General features: G+C 41.6%; 1 protein-coding gene across 1 annotated transcript in view; it reads right to left on the reverse strand.

The window, feature by feature from the left end:
- LOC146797518 (inter-alpha-trypsin inhibitor heavy chain H4-like) overlaps positions 1-17039 on the reverse strand; it is a 548934-nt gene that overhangs the window by 316854 nt on the left and 215041 nt on the right. Inside the window, exons 11-14 of the mRNA XM_085627617.1 lie at positions 8030-8215; positions 4509-4648; positions 3486-3520; positions 2772-2918 (exon numbers count right to left, since the gene is read on the reverse strand). Coding sequence (XP_085483743.1) covers positions 2772-2918; positions 3486-3520; positions 4509-4648; positions 8030-8215 — 508 coding nt within the window. The remainder of the gene's footprint in view (positions 1-2771; positions 2919-3485; positions 3521-4508; positions 4649-8029; positions 8216-17039) is intronic.

The following is a 17039-nucleotide window of genomic DNA, read 5'->3' on the forward strand; positions in this document are numbered from 1 at the left end:
GGTAGACTGGCGCAATGGCAGCTCTGCATGATATGGTATTGACCTGAGATAGGCCTCATAATATTAGTGTACACTAATAGGGAAAGTCAGTGTCAGTTTACTGTTTTGTCTGTAGTGACACTTCATTGTACACATAGGGAGAGAACTGTCTTAGGGTCTCATTACGAGTTTGGCAATGTGGGAGCGGGGAGGTCCCCTCCTGAATATACCTACCTGCATGGGGCAAGGGGCGCCCCTTAATGGCCCCCTCTATTTCCCCACCACCAAAATCAAACACAGTAGACAAACACACATTAGAGAAAAATATGTCAATCCTTTATCAGGAACCTGAAACCCACAAACATTTCACACTACATCACAAGTACTGAGTTTGGATTGGAATCGGTCCAGCTCTTATTCTGACAGATTAGTTCAGAACAAGTATACAAACATTGCCATATGTTTATACATAGGTGAAATAGTATTGTATTGTGTTTTTTTGTTACATGTGATGTACTGTGAAATGTTTTGTGGGTTTCAGGATCCTGCTAAAGGATTTACAGATTGTTCTCTAATGTGTGTTTGTCTACTGTATATGATTTTGATGTATATAAATGACCTGCTATTTTTTTCTGAATATTACAAAAAGTAAATTGTGGCCGCATTAATTGATTTGCTTGCTCACAAAATTCAAGGTCTGTGTGAGTGTCAACCGTCAGCACTGGCAATTTGTAAGGCCTAGCCTTGCTGCCCAATACAGGCTGAACCCCTTCTTTCTTTGTTAAACTTTCTTAAAGTGACATTTATTAAATTGTAATTTAAAATCTGACTTTTTCATTACAATTCCAAAGACAAGAAACATGAACTGCTTACCTTTCTCCATTTGGAAGTTGCATCTTATTAAATGTAATAAGGTAACTTTAAAGTTATCCTTTGGGAGAGGTAAGCCAGACAATAGTGAAAAAGGAATTTAAGAGTTTTTTACAGGTACTGCCTTTGACGTTCCCATTGCAGTGCTTTTTTCATGCTCCTGATCTGCTGCATGGTTTGTACATGGGTTTTGTGGTGCAGGAGCAGGGCGGTCCCGATCTCGCACCGCCAAACTCATAATATGGCTCTATAACTACAGCGCGGTATATGTGAGGAGAAACAAAGAAAGGATTATTGAGATTAAGTTGCATGGAGTCATTAGGTTGTACCATTATGTAATGTCCTGGTTCTGGCTCAGGAAGTAGTTTGGGCACCAACATCTAGTAGGGCAGGTTCAGACATTTAGGGCATTCCATCCATCCTAGAATGTTGGAGTGTAGGTGGTCTGCTCGATAGGTCCCTTTTGTACCCATTTTCATGAAGGTCAGACAGGAGACAACATTTCTTTCAAACTTATATTTGGTGTCATGTATTAGTGCTGACAGTTTCTCATATGTATAGATTGACCACACTTTTGCCCTCCAAACTTGTAGTGGGGTGAAAGGCCTGATTCTAGAACTGCACCAGCATTAGTCAAGCAGCTAGCAACAGGTAAGTTATGAGTTTGCTGGATGGGGTTGTAAGTGGATATATGAAGTTCTCGTCCACGGTCCCCATCAGGATATGGGAATCTGCGGGGAGATTCACTCCCGTGATCACTATCACTATCTGAATCAACCCTTGCCAGAAGATGCAAACCTTTGGACAGGTCAACCACGTGTACCATATCCTCTCTCTCCCCACAATCTCTCCAACAGAGGTCATAGTCTCCACTTTTTGCTCTAATATGGGCAGGTTTGAGATTTTACCTAGAGCAGAGTTTATGTGTGTTTCTCTGTGTTTCACTTATATAGAAATCTCTGCCACCTTAGTCCACTCTGTTCCCCAAGTGCCATCAGGTAACTCTTGAGCCAGGTCCCTGCTGCAGGCTGTCATATAGGACAGGGGTTGTTCTGTGTGTGATTGGTGTATTGTCATGTACAGCAGGCAAATCCTTTTAAAATGATTATTATGAAATAAGGTTTTAATCATTGTCTTGTCTATTGGCTTTTAATTGTACCCTTCTGTCCCCTATCCAATATAGCAATTGGGTTAGTCTATATTTGTCAAGTGGTTGGAGGTGTAACTGGTCGATACACATATCTCTGTCCACTAGTGTCCCTTCTTCGTAAAAATATCCCAGTCATAATGGGTGTGCTTCATTCCAGCATGAAAAACCTGGATCCATTCGGCCAGGCAAGGATTGCGGATTGTAATTAACCGAAGTCATGGTGTGTCAATGTCATGTTTTATCTTTATTTTCCCCCAGACCCAGAGATTGCATTTGGTATTGGGTTAAGCATAATATGGAAGTGTGGGCCAATATAACACATTGCACTGAGCGACCACACTTTTGAAAAGGAGGCCACTGTCACGCCCCTCCTCAGACAGTAATTTGCTTGTACAATTTGCACAATTCACCAAAGGTGAAGTATGTAAATTCCTTTTATAAATAAATCCAATTCGAGCACATCAAAGTGTAAAGTTTGTGGAAGCAAAACATAAATTCCACTGGGAGGTCAAGACCCTAAACCTTCAATAGAAATACTTCCAGCTAGAAAGTTTTGCACTTGTATTTAATCTACTTGTAGAATTTGTTGTATTTCAAAATAATAACCCTGAACCGCCATTTAAATGTTCTTCTGTAAAGGTGCATTTTATGTACAACAAATCATACGTAAATCACAATACTTCTGTACAGTGTTAGATAGGTGTGTCTACTGGTGCTTGATATCTACTTCTTCTGATAAGGCACATTGCCTTAGGTAAATAGGAATACATACTGTCTTCTGTAGGCTTGTTTGCCACCATACGTTTTTCCTGATCTTCAGGTTTGGTGACCACCATTGACGTAAGGGATGTGACAAAGCTGTATTTCAGCGAAAGTTGCAAGGCTTCCTCTTCCACATTCTTCTTGACATCTCCCCGTGCTAAAATTCCAGAATATAAACAATTCTTAACATTTTGCCAATAAGCAAATAGACAGAGAACAAAAGGGTAAATCTAAAAAACATAGGTTCTAATATCTGTGTCATTCCTCGTGTATTATCTGTCATCCTTATTTAAAAATAGAGCAATAAGCATATTTACAATGTTCATGAATGAGCATAACTAAAGCTGTTCAAATGACAATAATCTTGAAATTCATTGCTACACAGTTTTAAAGTCCAACATTAGGAATTTTGAAAGGTTATTGGAAACCTAATAAATATCATTTGACAATCTGTAGCGAAAAGTTTAGAACGCTCCAGTATTTAAATCCTGATTAAATGAAGAGCTATACCAGCAGTATTTCATCACCTTGGATAGTGGTAATTAGGTATTACTGAAACTTAACTAGACTAGATTGTTATGGCTGGAAGTTCAACAGCATTTGCGACCAGCTCTAAAGTAATCATAGACCACAACAGAACACAAAACAATAACGAAATCAAGAGCGAAATATCAACACAAAGAAAACATAGTAGTGAACAACTAAACAAGTAAAAATAGTGTACCACATAACAAAAACAATTCAGAAATGAAAATGCAACTATGCAAAACAAAAATACAACACAAAAAATAATACAGCACAACAACTCATCACCACAACAAAATGCAACACAGAATGAGAGTGACTTAAGATGCATTTTGTAGGTTCTGTCCTACCTGCCAGGCTGAATCTCATCACTGTCATGGGAAGGGCATTAAGTTTGTGACAGCCCTAAGCAACAGGTTCATCCTGAGCTTGGTGGACCATGCTGCCCGGTATGCAAAGGCCACACTATGAATTTGTAAAAATCCATATTTTGTAGGTGATAACACTCGTGTAGATTGGCAAATGATTGTAGGTATTTGCCAGTGCAAAGATATTTATAGAAGAGGATCCTCTGGAAAGCATAACCTAACCATTCAAGAGTGTCTTTTTTAGTGTTTCAAAGATACATTTTAGGGGCGTTGGAGTCATTTTGTTCATGGACAAATATGATATTGGGTTGAAGTTCTTCAATAAGGCAAACCCTGTTGACATCCAAATAGGACAGTGAGTTTTGTATTCTCCAAACTATCTGGCTCCTTGGTTGAATAAAAATGATGTTGAGTTCCTAAGGATTGGTAATTCAACTCCTACCAGACATTTAGGAAGTCCTAGTTTTGTAAACCAGTGATTTAGGAAGTATTAGTATTTTAAAAACTATCCTTGGGCATTATTTCACCAAAGAAATGTGTTTCTGGTTAAAAAGTAATTGGAAAGTGATAACGGTATTATGCGTAATAGTTACCTGACTATAGGGGTTATATTATTCTTGATGATTTCTATCTTTTCCCACCAAGGTATGAATTTTGAAGCCAAACTATCCACGAGTTCAGAGATTTTTTAGTGCATTTAACTCTTTGTGTTTCATGGTGTCTAAAATGTCAAAGCTTTTCTCATATATTATAAAGGATTTATAGCATAATCTAGGCACACACACATACAATTGTCAGTGATACATAACATTCAGTAAATGCACAAAGGTAGCCGAAACACAGTGTGGTCTTACATCTTTTCGAGCAGTTGCTGAATGGTCAGATAAGCCCAAAGCCTTTCAATGAAGTTGCCAAAAACATAGTGGTTTTGCTTCAAAACGTCCTCTTTTTCTGCAATATTTTCTTCCACTTTGTAAACCAGGTCACTGGCGTGCTGTCAAAATCGAAACACAAACATTAGAGTTACTTCAAAGGAAGTTTGTGGTTGTATAATTTCTGTCTTCTACTTATCTTGGTGGACTCCCTCCACCAGGTGTTGCTGGCATCATTATATTGCTTTAATCCTCACCGTTTTAACATTGTCCACCAGGCTACAAAGATAAGCTCTAGCAGAACACCCTCACACATACATCTGTCCACACGTGTACATTTACAGCTGTTGGCAATTCACAAAACTTCCAGCAGTGTTCTGCACCATTCGACGTTTTTTGTGCACAAGGTTTTAACCAACAGTACAATTCTGAAGTGGGGAGAAAGAATTCCGTTGTGCAGTTGTAGATTTTATTATTTCACTTGTTTCCCTCCAATGGAAAACATTTTCAGTGTAGAGACAACCCTTGCCCCACACCATTATGAAGTTGAGGAGTGTTTTATTTCTTTCTCTCCTTCTAAAGGGAGTTACCTCAATCTCTGACATATACAACCATTTTCAGAATGGGCAAGAGAGGATTTGTGACTGCCCAAATTTAAGGGCATTTCAAAATGTTATAGGCAACTCATGACTTCATCTCTTCTCTCCCCAATCCCTGCATGAGGCTACTGTGGCATATAATTAAGTGACTCTCCATTGATCTTACACAGGATCAAATGGATCAAAGCGCGCAAGGCCATTTTTTGCAGATGCCTCGCGTGCAAGGATCATTTGATTATTATCAATTTTTAAAATGTGCTGGCTCAGAATCCGACCAATCTGGGAAGAGGGATGATCCTAATATATCATATACAGCTGTGTTCAGCAGAAAGGGGAGTGAAGGGGAGTGGAAAACAGAGTGACTTTTTCATATACATGGCATTATATTGTAAGAACATGGGTTTACAGTGTGGTCGATGTCAGAAGTGTTTCAGTAAAAGGAAGTATGCTATGAAGATATTTTAATTCAAGAAAGCAGGTACTCGTGATTTTTACGGCCTCAATGTTTTGCTGTTACAAATGTGCTGCTGAAGTGGCAAATGCCCAGACAGCTGTATAATTTGGAGACATGCTGTGTGAATGATGGTGCCTGAGGTCGTTTCTAATGTGTACTGTTGAGGCTGTCCAGTCAATTGTAGGAACCATGGAATACTTGTTGACAGGGTCAAAGTGAATTGGTGTCACTGACAAAAATGATGTGTGCATGCTCTCTGTTGGGTTTGCTGGGGGGAAAAAGCATTGAGCATAAAAAATAGCAAGGCAGTTAATCAATGCATTTCTTGATGCTTCAATCTCATGAATGTAACTTTAATAAGCATAAGGGCCTTTGTTGGCAGTGCAGAAGAATGTCACTGAACCATGCCATTCACTGATGCCAGTTGTAAATGGCTGATAACCTACAAAAGTGGTGGGTTTTGAATACCTTCCTCCAATAAAACCTAGCAAGGAGGGGAAGCAAAAAAAACAAGGTTAATTTAGGGGTTTCATATTGAATTTCCCCCAAGACACTAAGAGGCATATTCACGAGAATGTGGTGCAGCCTGGCGTTTCCCCCTGCGACGGCGCTAAGTCTCATGACTTAACGCCAACGCAGGCACCAGAGTGCAAGGGTGTCTCTGAGCAGGGAGGTTTGTTTATGTACAGCACACATGCAGCACACATGTAAGTTACAAAACGGCATTTTTTTTAATGTTTGTTTATGTACAGGAAGGGATTCCTTCCTGTACATAAACAAACCATAGCAGAACAATGTTCACAAGGAACTCATTTATCTTGAACAGTACATGATCTGCAACTAGATTAGTTGCTCTGATTCAATCTTAGTCAAAATTATACTTATTCATTCATCACCCTCCATTGAGTCACAGTACAAATTATAGCCGAAGTAGGTAATTTTATTCTGCAGTTACAGTCTGTACCACTACGAATGTGCAACGAAATGCAAATATTCTAATGACTTATGTTTAAGGAAAAACGTCTGTGGTACAGACTGTAACTGCAGAATAAAATTCCCTACTTCGGCTGAAGTAAGGTATATCTTTAATTAAAAGGTTTGTTGGGCTTTTTTAAGGATTGCGAATACACGAGTACTCCGAAATAATTTGTACAGTGACTCAATGGAGGGTCATGAATGAATAAGTATAATTTTGACTAAGATTGAATCAGAGCAACTAATCTATTTGCAGATCATGTACTGTTCAAGATAAATGAGTTCCTTGTGAACATTGTTTTGTGCTTTTGTACTCACCCAGCTCACAAGGACGTATGGGTTGATCTTGTTACTTAAAATTGGGGGAGATGTACAAATTGGCACAAAACACAGAGCAGCCCCCTGCGAGGCTGAGCTGCATTGCGCGACAGAGTGGGAGCAGGAGAGCGCCATATCTCTAGAGATATGGCTCTCTCCTCCCCTTTCCGTACCGGTGGCGCTGATTACAGCTGCTGTGCACCACGAAGACACCATAGTGCCACAGTGCTAAGGTGCGTGTGTGAGTCTAGCATTGGCTTTGCACAGGAAGGGTACCCAAGATACCATGCCTAGATACAATGCAAAGCTTTTCCCACTTTGTGTGCATGTTGCTCAGTGCAGCACTCATGCAAAGTCAGAAAAGCACAGAGAAATGAAAACATTTCTCCACTTAGCACCTCCTTTGAAGGGGCGTTAACTTTTGGTGCAAAACCATGTCTACAAATATTTGTAAATATGGCTTTGCATCAAATGGCATGGGTGGTTGCATGGGAACGCCTATGTACCATCCATGTAACGCACCCTCTGTGCTAAGTAAGGCAAAGCAGTGCTTTCCATTACTTTGAGGGTGCTTTCCATGACAACACGTTCACACTGGAAAGTAAGTATCAAAAAAAACATTTTGCGCTGGTTAGCATCACTTTTGTGACGCTAAACCAGCGCAAAAGGTTTGAAAATCTCCCCCTGGGTGGCAAATCTCACAGGTCATATACAGTAGACTTGGACACATGTTTTGAGTTGATAGAGCTCACATACATAGAGAAACTCCAGACAGGTTACATCAATCTTATTTATTTGCTCGGGCTCCAGACAACATTAGTGATTATATTATATAAACATGATAAAAGATGAAGACATACCCTCAAAAAAGCAAGGACATAAAAGCTCTAGCAGTAAGACCCTCTGACACCAGTGAATGAAAGCTAACAACAAACCTACTGAAATCAATATAAATTACCATTCAAAAATCACTTTTAAATATAATAAAATCAGAATAATTATTAAAAGTATTTCGTTTGTGGATGGGAATGGGAAATGGACTATGTTTAAGCCTGAAAATGGCCATAACAATTCTGAGGACGGACAATACAACTATGACATCTGAGTCAAAGAAACATTCCGAAACTTACATTTAGGTAAACTATCACGGAACTTACTGTTTGAGCTTTGATTTCTGCTTTGAAAAGATTAATGTCATTATTATCAATTTTTCCAGCTACAACAATTTCTGATCCTTCAAAGAGTTGACTGAAATTATTTTCTGTTAGGTGTGAGATGCTGTCTTCTGGATATTGTAGCTGAATTTCCATCAAGATAGGATTTGCCACCTCCTGATAAAAGCCCTGTGGAACAAAATTAGATAACATGGTTTATTTGTGACTGCCATTTAATGGAATAAGTTACTATTAACATGCATAATATCATTGTACTTCTGTATCTCGTGTGCAATAATCCAATTCCCGTTGCAAGTTTGGATAACAGCTGAATTTAAGCTGTCAGGTCGAGCCAGTGGTTTCTGGTGCAAGGCACCAGCACTTACTTGTCAGCACCAACACTCATGATAGTCTGTCACATGGTGGTGCTGTTTGTTTAATTTAGAGAAGAGCACACCAACATCTGTTTAATAATTCAATATAAATTATAAAGGACTAACACCTGACTTCCAAGCCATTCTTATAGTTCTGGGGCCTGAAATAGTTTGAATTGCCAAACTTGCAGGAATGGGATAATTAGAAGTTGTGTTGGTACTGTCATTGGCTGCAATGGGTGGTGCAAGCTGCTGTGGCTTCTTGACAAGGGCCCAGGCACTTATTTTTTCATACATATTAGATACTGATGCAAACCCAACACAAAGGGTCTTATTACGAGTTTGCTTCTGCCAAGAGGACCACCAGGCTTGTGGGGCACCCACCAGATGCCTGTTGGGGGCCCCTTTCACAACCTTTCCTCCAAGTATTTCATGGAGTGAGCCCGCCACTAAATGCTTGGTGGAAAGTTTGGTTGAATTTGGCCTCCAATCTGCACACCTGTGAGACCCTGGTGGTGGTTCTGTGGCGGTCTGACCACCACAGTCCTTACAGAGCAGGTAAACTCACCGGGATGGAGATGGTTGGACCACCACCACGAGTAAGGCGTACCAGGGCCGCCTTACTCGAAATGAGGCCCAAAGTGTTGTATTGGGATTTACACTCCAGTGCAAATCCTGATTTGCTTTGAACTGTAAACCCTAAGTTATGGCACCATGAACCAAGGGTGCCTGCATTGGCGCATAGCAACCAAAAATGCAGTAAGAGAGAAGAACAATGCCACATTTTAGTAGGCATTGCGCTCTTCTGTTCTCATCTGTAACTTTACTTGCTGCCCTGAGTGACTTGTCTCATGCTTTGCGCCAGGTTAGCATCACTTTTGTGATGAAAACTCAGCGCAAAGTGGTAGGGTGGGATTTATTATCCAACGCAAATTTGGTTTTGCATTCGAAAGTTCACCAAAGTAATGCAAAGTTGAGCTGTGCCTTGCTTTGGGTAACTTTGCATCAAGTGAGTATTCCATGGATGGTGCATGGGCATTCTGATGCAACCATGTAGGAAATTGGGTTATTAGTTGTGCAGGATGTAAGGCCTGTGCAAGTCATCATTCCACAATTTCTCCTCTCTGGGAACCAAGCACCCCATTGTAGTGCTTGACTCTCTCAGGTTGGTGGAGGAGAGCAGACCAAAGCCTACTCAGGGGAGGTGGTTTGGGCTAGTAATCACCACGAGTTGGCATACAATAGTAACACTCAATAAATGATTGTCCAGTCAATGCATTTTTTCAGAAAAAGAAAAGTACATTTATCACACACACAGAACAAAATTCTACATATTAATTTACAAATATACAAATTAACAGATTGAAAATATGCTAGCTGACAGTGAATTCACATGTGACTTCTAAAGGGTCATGATTTTTAAAATCATAGTAACCCACACACTTTTGCCAGATAGCAAATCACACCATAGGAGTTTATCAATTTAGATAAAATAGGACTATTGGCTTTATCAGGCAGTCACCATATTACCAGAACAACAAACCAGGGGCCTGATTAACAAAGGTTAGCATAGACTTTGGTCTAAATTCAGACCAATCGTCTAAGTTTACGATTTTGGGAATTCACAAAGGGCATTTACGAGTACTATCTTTATGTAAACACCCAGGCCGGATCTCCACCCTGAGTGTGGGCATAAAGATAGTACTCATTAATGGAATGCCCTTTGTGACTTCCCAAAGTCATAAACTTAATGGTTTGGTCTAAGTTTAGACTAAACGTCTAAGTTTGCCTTTAAGAATCAGGCCCCACACGTTAAAAACACCATTGTTTTGTGAGTAAATGCAATGATCAATAATAACCATGGATAAATGCATTTATTAATGTCAATAAAGCATATCAATCTTCGTAATCACTGTCAGCATTATTAATTCAATAAAACATTTTAAAAGGAACATAACTTGTTTGTTTGATGTCCATATACTTTCAGACTATAAACAATGCAATCATCAACACAGGCTCTAAAGGATACCTCTTGTAGACCATATAAAGTACAGCCTTAGATTCATCCCCTAGAGGGTGCTAAACTCCAAAGTTCCTCTTTAGACACTTTCAGGACACATAAAATGCACCCTTAGAAACAGCCCCTAGAGAGTTCTACACTCCGAGCTGTAGAGCAAAAGCTTCAGCCTTGGGAATGCACAAGAAATTAGGTGAAAATCTTAATTGGTCATGGATTTATGGACCCAGCAATCATAGGGTCAGTATTCTTAAAATTGACTTCTGGGGGTTTCTGTAACCCTTAGAGCCCCCCTAAACACTTCTTATGTTCATTGGTTTTGGCCCTGTCCTCTGGGGAACCAGAAGTAGCAAACAAACATGTAGAAGATTCTCTCCTGGAACCTTATGGTGCACTCCTCTGAGGGAGCAGTGAATATTATAAAAGCGGGTCTTCTGTTGTTTTGTTTTGATTTCGATTTCGCTTTACTTTTATTTCTTTCGGGGTGTGCCTGGTCCCACCTGGGCCCCCCAACATGCTGGAGAAATCGGAACATCTCAGAGAGCCAACCACAACTTACCCCTTCTGGCTCCCCAGCCAGCTGGTGTCAATCTTTGCTGGTGCCGGAGATGGCAACTGACATTAACTCCTGCCCGCTCCATGTGGGCAGGGTGCTTTCTCTGTGGAAGCTGCTCTGCTCCCCTCAACCCTGGGAACACAGAGTGGGATCAAGACCACCGCCATTCGGGGCCCAAAGATTTGGTTCAAGGCCCTCTTTCTCCTTGTTGGGTGGGGCACAACAGCGCACCTTGCCTCCATTGCGTCAGCCCCGGAGGATATGGGGGCCCCTGTGGGAAGCCAAATAAAACATGGCATGACTGGCCCACTGCGGAGCAAATTCTTCCACCCAGCCATGGACCCCAAAACGTTTGATCTTCTGGGGGTGTCAAAAGTCACCAATCTTAAAACAGCCATAACTCTGGCACTGTTGGGCCGATTCGGACAGTCCTGTTTTTTAAAATTTTATTCCTGATTCTGAGTTCTAGCCATCAAGAGCCAAGATCTTTTGCCCCAACTGGTCCTTAGGGAGTGTAAGGGGGGCAGTGGCACTGGCCCTTGAAGAGACCCACTGGTCTTGGGATCAACTTGGGGCAGAGTACTTAGTCCCTTTAGAAATTAGGGGTTTCTCCTTCCAGTTTTCCATGGCAGTTGCATTCCCAGGGTCCACCAATGAAAAGCACAAACAGCACTAACAGCCACAACAAGCCATTTCTTTTACATTAGGAAATATGGCACATTTTCTCTCTCTCACACTTTTATGCAAACCAGGGCTGCAAGCTTGCGTCAAAGAATAGTAAATCTGGGCCTAGGTTCCGAGATGTCACCTAAATTATCAAAGGTTCAGGTGAACCAAGAGGCCAAGACTGTCCTGAAAAAGATGTTGGTTTGAAGAAAATGGGTCTCACAAATGCACAAACACAGTTTAGTGAACAGTCGTCCTGCCCTGAGCGAATTCCCCTCAGAGCTGATGGTATTGACACAAAAGGAGAAGATGTTCACAGCCTTTGTTCAAGAATGTTCATAAAAAAGACATTCTGTACAGAAGCTTTCCAAATAAATATACATATTTAGAAACAATCGCAATGGACCGCACTCCGCTAGCCCCTCCTCCGGGTCGCCCCTGGGGAAGCTGGTACATGGAGTTTTTGAGTGGGTCACCCCAGTGGGTGCAAGTAAGTACTTGTTGAACTGATGATCTCTAGACCCGATACATGTCCCGGGTTTTAGAATATCGCCCGAGACATGGCTCGGGTTTCGGGATAACTTCCCTCCTCAGTAGAGAAAATAGTTAGGGGTGGAAAAGAGGGCCGCCAAACAACCGTCAAAGGCCTCAGTGCCCGCACAGGCACGCAGGTGCGTCATCCAGGAGCTCGTCAGCTCGAAGCTCTAGGGAGCCATTTTTAGAAACAATCGCAATGGACCGCACTCCGCTAGCCCCTCCTCCGGGTCGCCCCTGGGGAAGCTGGTACATGGAGTTTTTGAGTGGTTCACCCCAGTGGGTGCAAGTAAGTACTTGTTGAACTGATGATCTCTAGACCCGATACATGTCCCGGGTTTTAGAATATCGCCCGAGACATGGCTCGGGTTTCGGGATAACTTCCCTCCTCAGTAGAGAAAATAGTTAGGGGTGGAAAAGAGGGCCGCCAAACAACCGTCAAAGGCCTCAGTGCCCGCACAGGCACGCAGGTGCGTCGTCCAGGAGCTCGTCAGCTCGAAGCTCGAGGGAGCCATTTTTAGAAACAATCGCAATGGACCGCACTCCGCTAGCCCCTCCTCCGGGTCGCCCCTGGGGAAGCTGGTACATGGAGTTTTTGAGTGGTTCACCCCAGTGGGTGCAAGTAAGTACTTGTTGAACTGATGATCTCTAGACCCGATACATGTCCCGGGTTTAAGATTATCGCCCGAGACATGGCTCGGGTTTCGGGATAACTTCCCTCATCAGTAGAGAAAATAGTTAGGGGTGGAAAAGAGGGCCGCCAAACAACCGTCAAAGGCCTCAGTGCCCGCACAGGCACGCAGGTGCGTCGTCCAGGAGCTCGTCAGCTCGAAACTCGAGGGAGCCATTTTTAGAAACAATCGCAATGGACCGCACTCCGCTAGCCCCTCCTCCGGGTCGCCCCTGGGGAAGCTGGTACATGGAGTTTTTGAGTGGTTCACCCCAGTGGGTGCAAGTAAGTACTTGTTGAACTGATGATCTCTAGACCCGATACATGTCCCGGGTTTTAGAATATCGCCCGAGACATGGCTCGGGTTTCGGGATAACTTCCCTCCTCAGTAGAAAAAATAGTTAGGGGTGGAAAAGAGGGCCGCCAAACAACCGTCAAAGGCCTCAGTGCCCGCACAGGCACGCAGGTGCGGAGTGCGGTCCATTGCGATTGTTTCTAAATATACATATTTGTCAGTGATATCATTGTGCAACATGCAGTCTCCCAAGGAAAGACTTTGCCCATCATGTACTGGTCTGAAGTGCTGGCTATTATCAAATCTCATTTACTAAACTAGGGTTTCCTGCTTTTCCTTTCAAACATCAATAAAACTCTAAATTGGGACACAGAATTAAACCAGTCTTTATGTGACAAACAGCTTTTTTTAGCGTTTGTGAATGGAGATACCTCTTTGTGTTGCTGAATGTCTTTACTTTGTTTGATACTGTGGACCATGGGGGGAGCATTGTGTAGCATTTCTACTTGTATTAGTCAACATATTAGGCCACTTAACTGTTCAGCCTTTCTCTCTCCTTGCTCTTGTTTGACTCATATTGGGGCATATTTACAACGAGGCGATAAAAAATTATCGCCGCTTTGGCGGCCGTTTTCGGCCGAAAAGCGGCGATAATTTTATCACTATATTAGCAAGGTCACGCTAACGCGTGAAACCTTGCTTTAGCGTGGGGATTTCTAACGCCCAGCTTTGCATCTCTAATGAGATGCAAAGTGGGCGTTCCTGACCTGGCATGACAGGAGAAATGTCGCTAAGCGACATTTCTCCTATCATCAAGCCCCACGCTATGAAGCATAGCGTCAGGAAAAGTAGCGATAACACCTGTTATCGCTACTTTCCTAACACCTGCTTCAGGACTGACTTAGCCATGATATCCTATGGAAGGAGGATATCATGGCTAAGTTTGTGAGTCCCTATCAACAAGCTAACGTGAGATTATCGCTGGGTTTCCAGCGATAATCTCACGTTAGCCAGTTAGCGTGAGGATTTTTATCGCTATTGAGATAAGCGTTGCTAATAGCACGCTATCTCAGCGATAAAAATCCATGCTAGCCGGCGATAATTATCCTAGCGCTAAGTGCGCTTTGCGATAATTATCGCCGGTTGTTGTTGATATGCCCCACAGTTTGGACTCTTAAAACTGTTATGAGTGCACATGTTTGGATTCCCTGGGGCAGCGCAATCACAAATGGTACTCCTGGCTTCTTCAATACTTACTTTAAGCTTGCATAATATTCCATGGAGTGAATCTCATGCAGTGGGTAGGATGGGATGCCTCAACACGTAATTCGCCTTGAGGGTTTGTGACTGCCAAGAAGCAGGTGAGTTTGTGTGTATTCACAAACTTTTGCTGACACTGTCTCACAACAGACATGTTTAGAGAATGCTCCTTATCCCAACATGGAAGCAATAGAGATAGATTGCATAAATCCACCTAGTTTTTCTGTGAAAACATCTTTATGCAACGTAAGGCCTGTGCCGCTAATTGTTGCATACTTTAACATCGGGCGTCCCATAACCAGACCACAGTATGTATCTACATGGGCTCAACTATCTAGGCTAGTTGTCTTCAAACCATCAACATATTCCAACCAAGCTAGAGTTTGCTATAGGGGTCAGAGGTTACATCAGGACAGACGTCTTTGACTGTACATGTAGCTCTCTATGAAATGGACATTACAACAAGGAAAATATACACTTTACTGCATGTAACATAAAAACAAGGCAGAAAATTTGAATTACTCTTATCTGGTATGCATTCTCACCTTTGGAATTTTCCAAAGGTCGAGGACACCATTCGCAACCTGGGGACTCAGGGGAGCATGGCAGAGGGAATCCCTAGTGATAACATGAGGCTTTCTGATCTTGATGAATGTCTGACTACAAGGAAAACCTCTCCTGATTCCTAGTGAATTCAACATGATCATAATCTACTTGTGCTAAAGCAGTAGGATTGATTTCTCTAAATAACAGAACTATGAGACAGTAGGAAATTCAATATGGCAGAACCTTTCTGCCCCTGGTGGAGGCTTGTGATATACCCAGGGGTATGTATAAGTCAATGAGCAGTCCCTTCCCACATAATCAAAAATACAAAGATAGGGGGCGTGTGTTGGATGGCGAGAAAGATGGCAGCTTTTCTGTGAGCCTCCATGTCGGCCACGAGTACGCTGGTTTAAAAATTCAGAAGATCTTCAACAAACAGCTTTCCATGACTGGCAATGGATTTGATCATGCTTAGGGCATATTTTGAAAGTTTTCTCACATGTTTTTTTTTGCTGAGGAAACATCCCTAAACTTTATCGTATTGCTGGTGTAGCACTCACGCTGTGTGGGATCTAAAATACTGTTTTTTTTAAATTGTGAATAGAATGAAATAATGTAGGAAATGTTTTTAATGTTTATATTCTGTTCTTTGATTTAGATTGTACATAGATTCCATGGGAGAATATAATATTTGTCTTGAAGAAGGTGGTCGTTTATCTTTTGATTTCCACCGAAACGCGTCGACGCAAGTCTAGGAGGGAGAATATAGATTGTACTGACATCTGTTTTCTGAACTTCTGAATGTTGAGAGAATCAATTAGGAAAATAGTTGATCTTGATCACATGTCTCCCTTTTCCTGTGGATAAGAAAACATTTTTTCTTACTGTTTCTCCCTATGTTGTGTATTGTTGAGTATTCATCATATTGAATATCTTTTAATGTTTTAAATTGTTTTTATTTTGTGCTGTATGAATTTTTGACTGTGTGAAGCTACATGATTATACTTTTAATAAAATACATAGATTTTTTTCATATGAAAACCTGACTGGGGATTATCTTTGGTGTCTTATCCTGGTGATAGATTGGTTGTAGTTGTGAATGTGTGGATAGAAGCTTATTGTGCCAAAAGGGGAACTTTCTCTTTGACTATTGTAGCACTCACGCTGCCATTTTTTCTGAGGTAACTCTTGACTCCCTCCTTCCTGCAGAAGGACGCATATTGAACTCTTTATTAATTGCTGAATTTTCACTTGAATATACTTGAATCCATGCTAGACGCTTTTTCCTTTACTAAATCTATGTATGGAGTACCTACTTTTGCTTTGAAGCTTGAACCTATGTCCTGCAAAGGCGACTATTATATCTCAACTGGTCTACAACTAAGGTGTATACGGAGGTTCTGTGCAGCATGAGGTGGAGTAAAAGGGTGCACAGAAGATTTGTGTCACTCACACTTAAGAAAACTCATCTTCATAATCCTCATCAGTCTAAGTTTGACAAGGTTCAAGGCAAAGATTTGTTTACAATGGAAGGTCATGAATCCACTCAAGATTTTGCTATTTCCTTCCAAGCCTCTGGAGCTGTTTCTAAAAAGATAAATACCAGTTTCCATTAGAAGATTAAAAAAGATGTTGACTCTCTACTTAAGTCTCCCTCAGCAATAAGACTTGATGCTTTGATAGAGGAACTGTGAGCCTTAACACCCTTTGTGGTTGAAACTAATGCAACGTGGCTGAGACTAGGGGGACTTTGGTCTGTTCTTGACCGAAAAGTGTCTGCTCGGGAACAAAGCCTTAGTGATTTCAAAGACTAAGGGCCTTAGTACAAGTTTGGTGGAAAGGTTTACTCCATCAAAAATGTGACAGATATCCCGCCTGCCAAATTACAAATCCATTATAGCCTATGGAGTTTGAAATACGGTGCACAAGATATCCGTTATGTTTGTGACATAGTATCCTGTCCACCGAACTCGTAATCAGGCCCTCAGGGCTAAATAATTAAAGACAATGAGATGCTCAGAAAAGTCAAGAAACATCTGGAAAACAGAAAAAGGAGAAATAATCTCAGACTGTATGGTATTCCAGAAGGAGCAGA

Source organism: Triturus cristatus, chromosome 9, assembly GCF_964204655.1.
Source record: "Triturus cristatus chromosome 9, aTriCri1.1, whole genome shotgun sequence".
Classification (NCBI taxonomy): domain Eukaryota; kingdom Metazoa; phylum Chordata; class Amphibia; order Caudata; family Salamandridae; genus Triturus; species Triturus cristatus.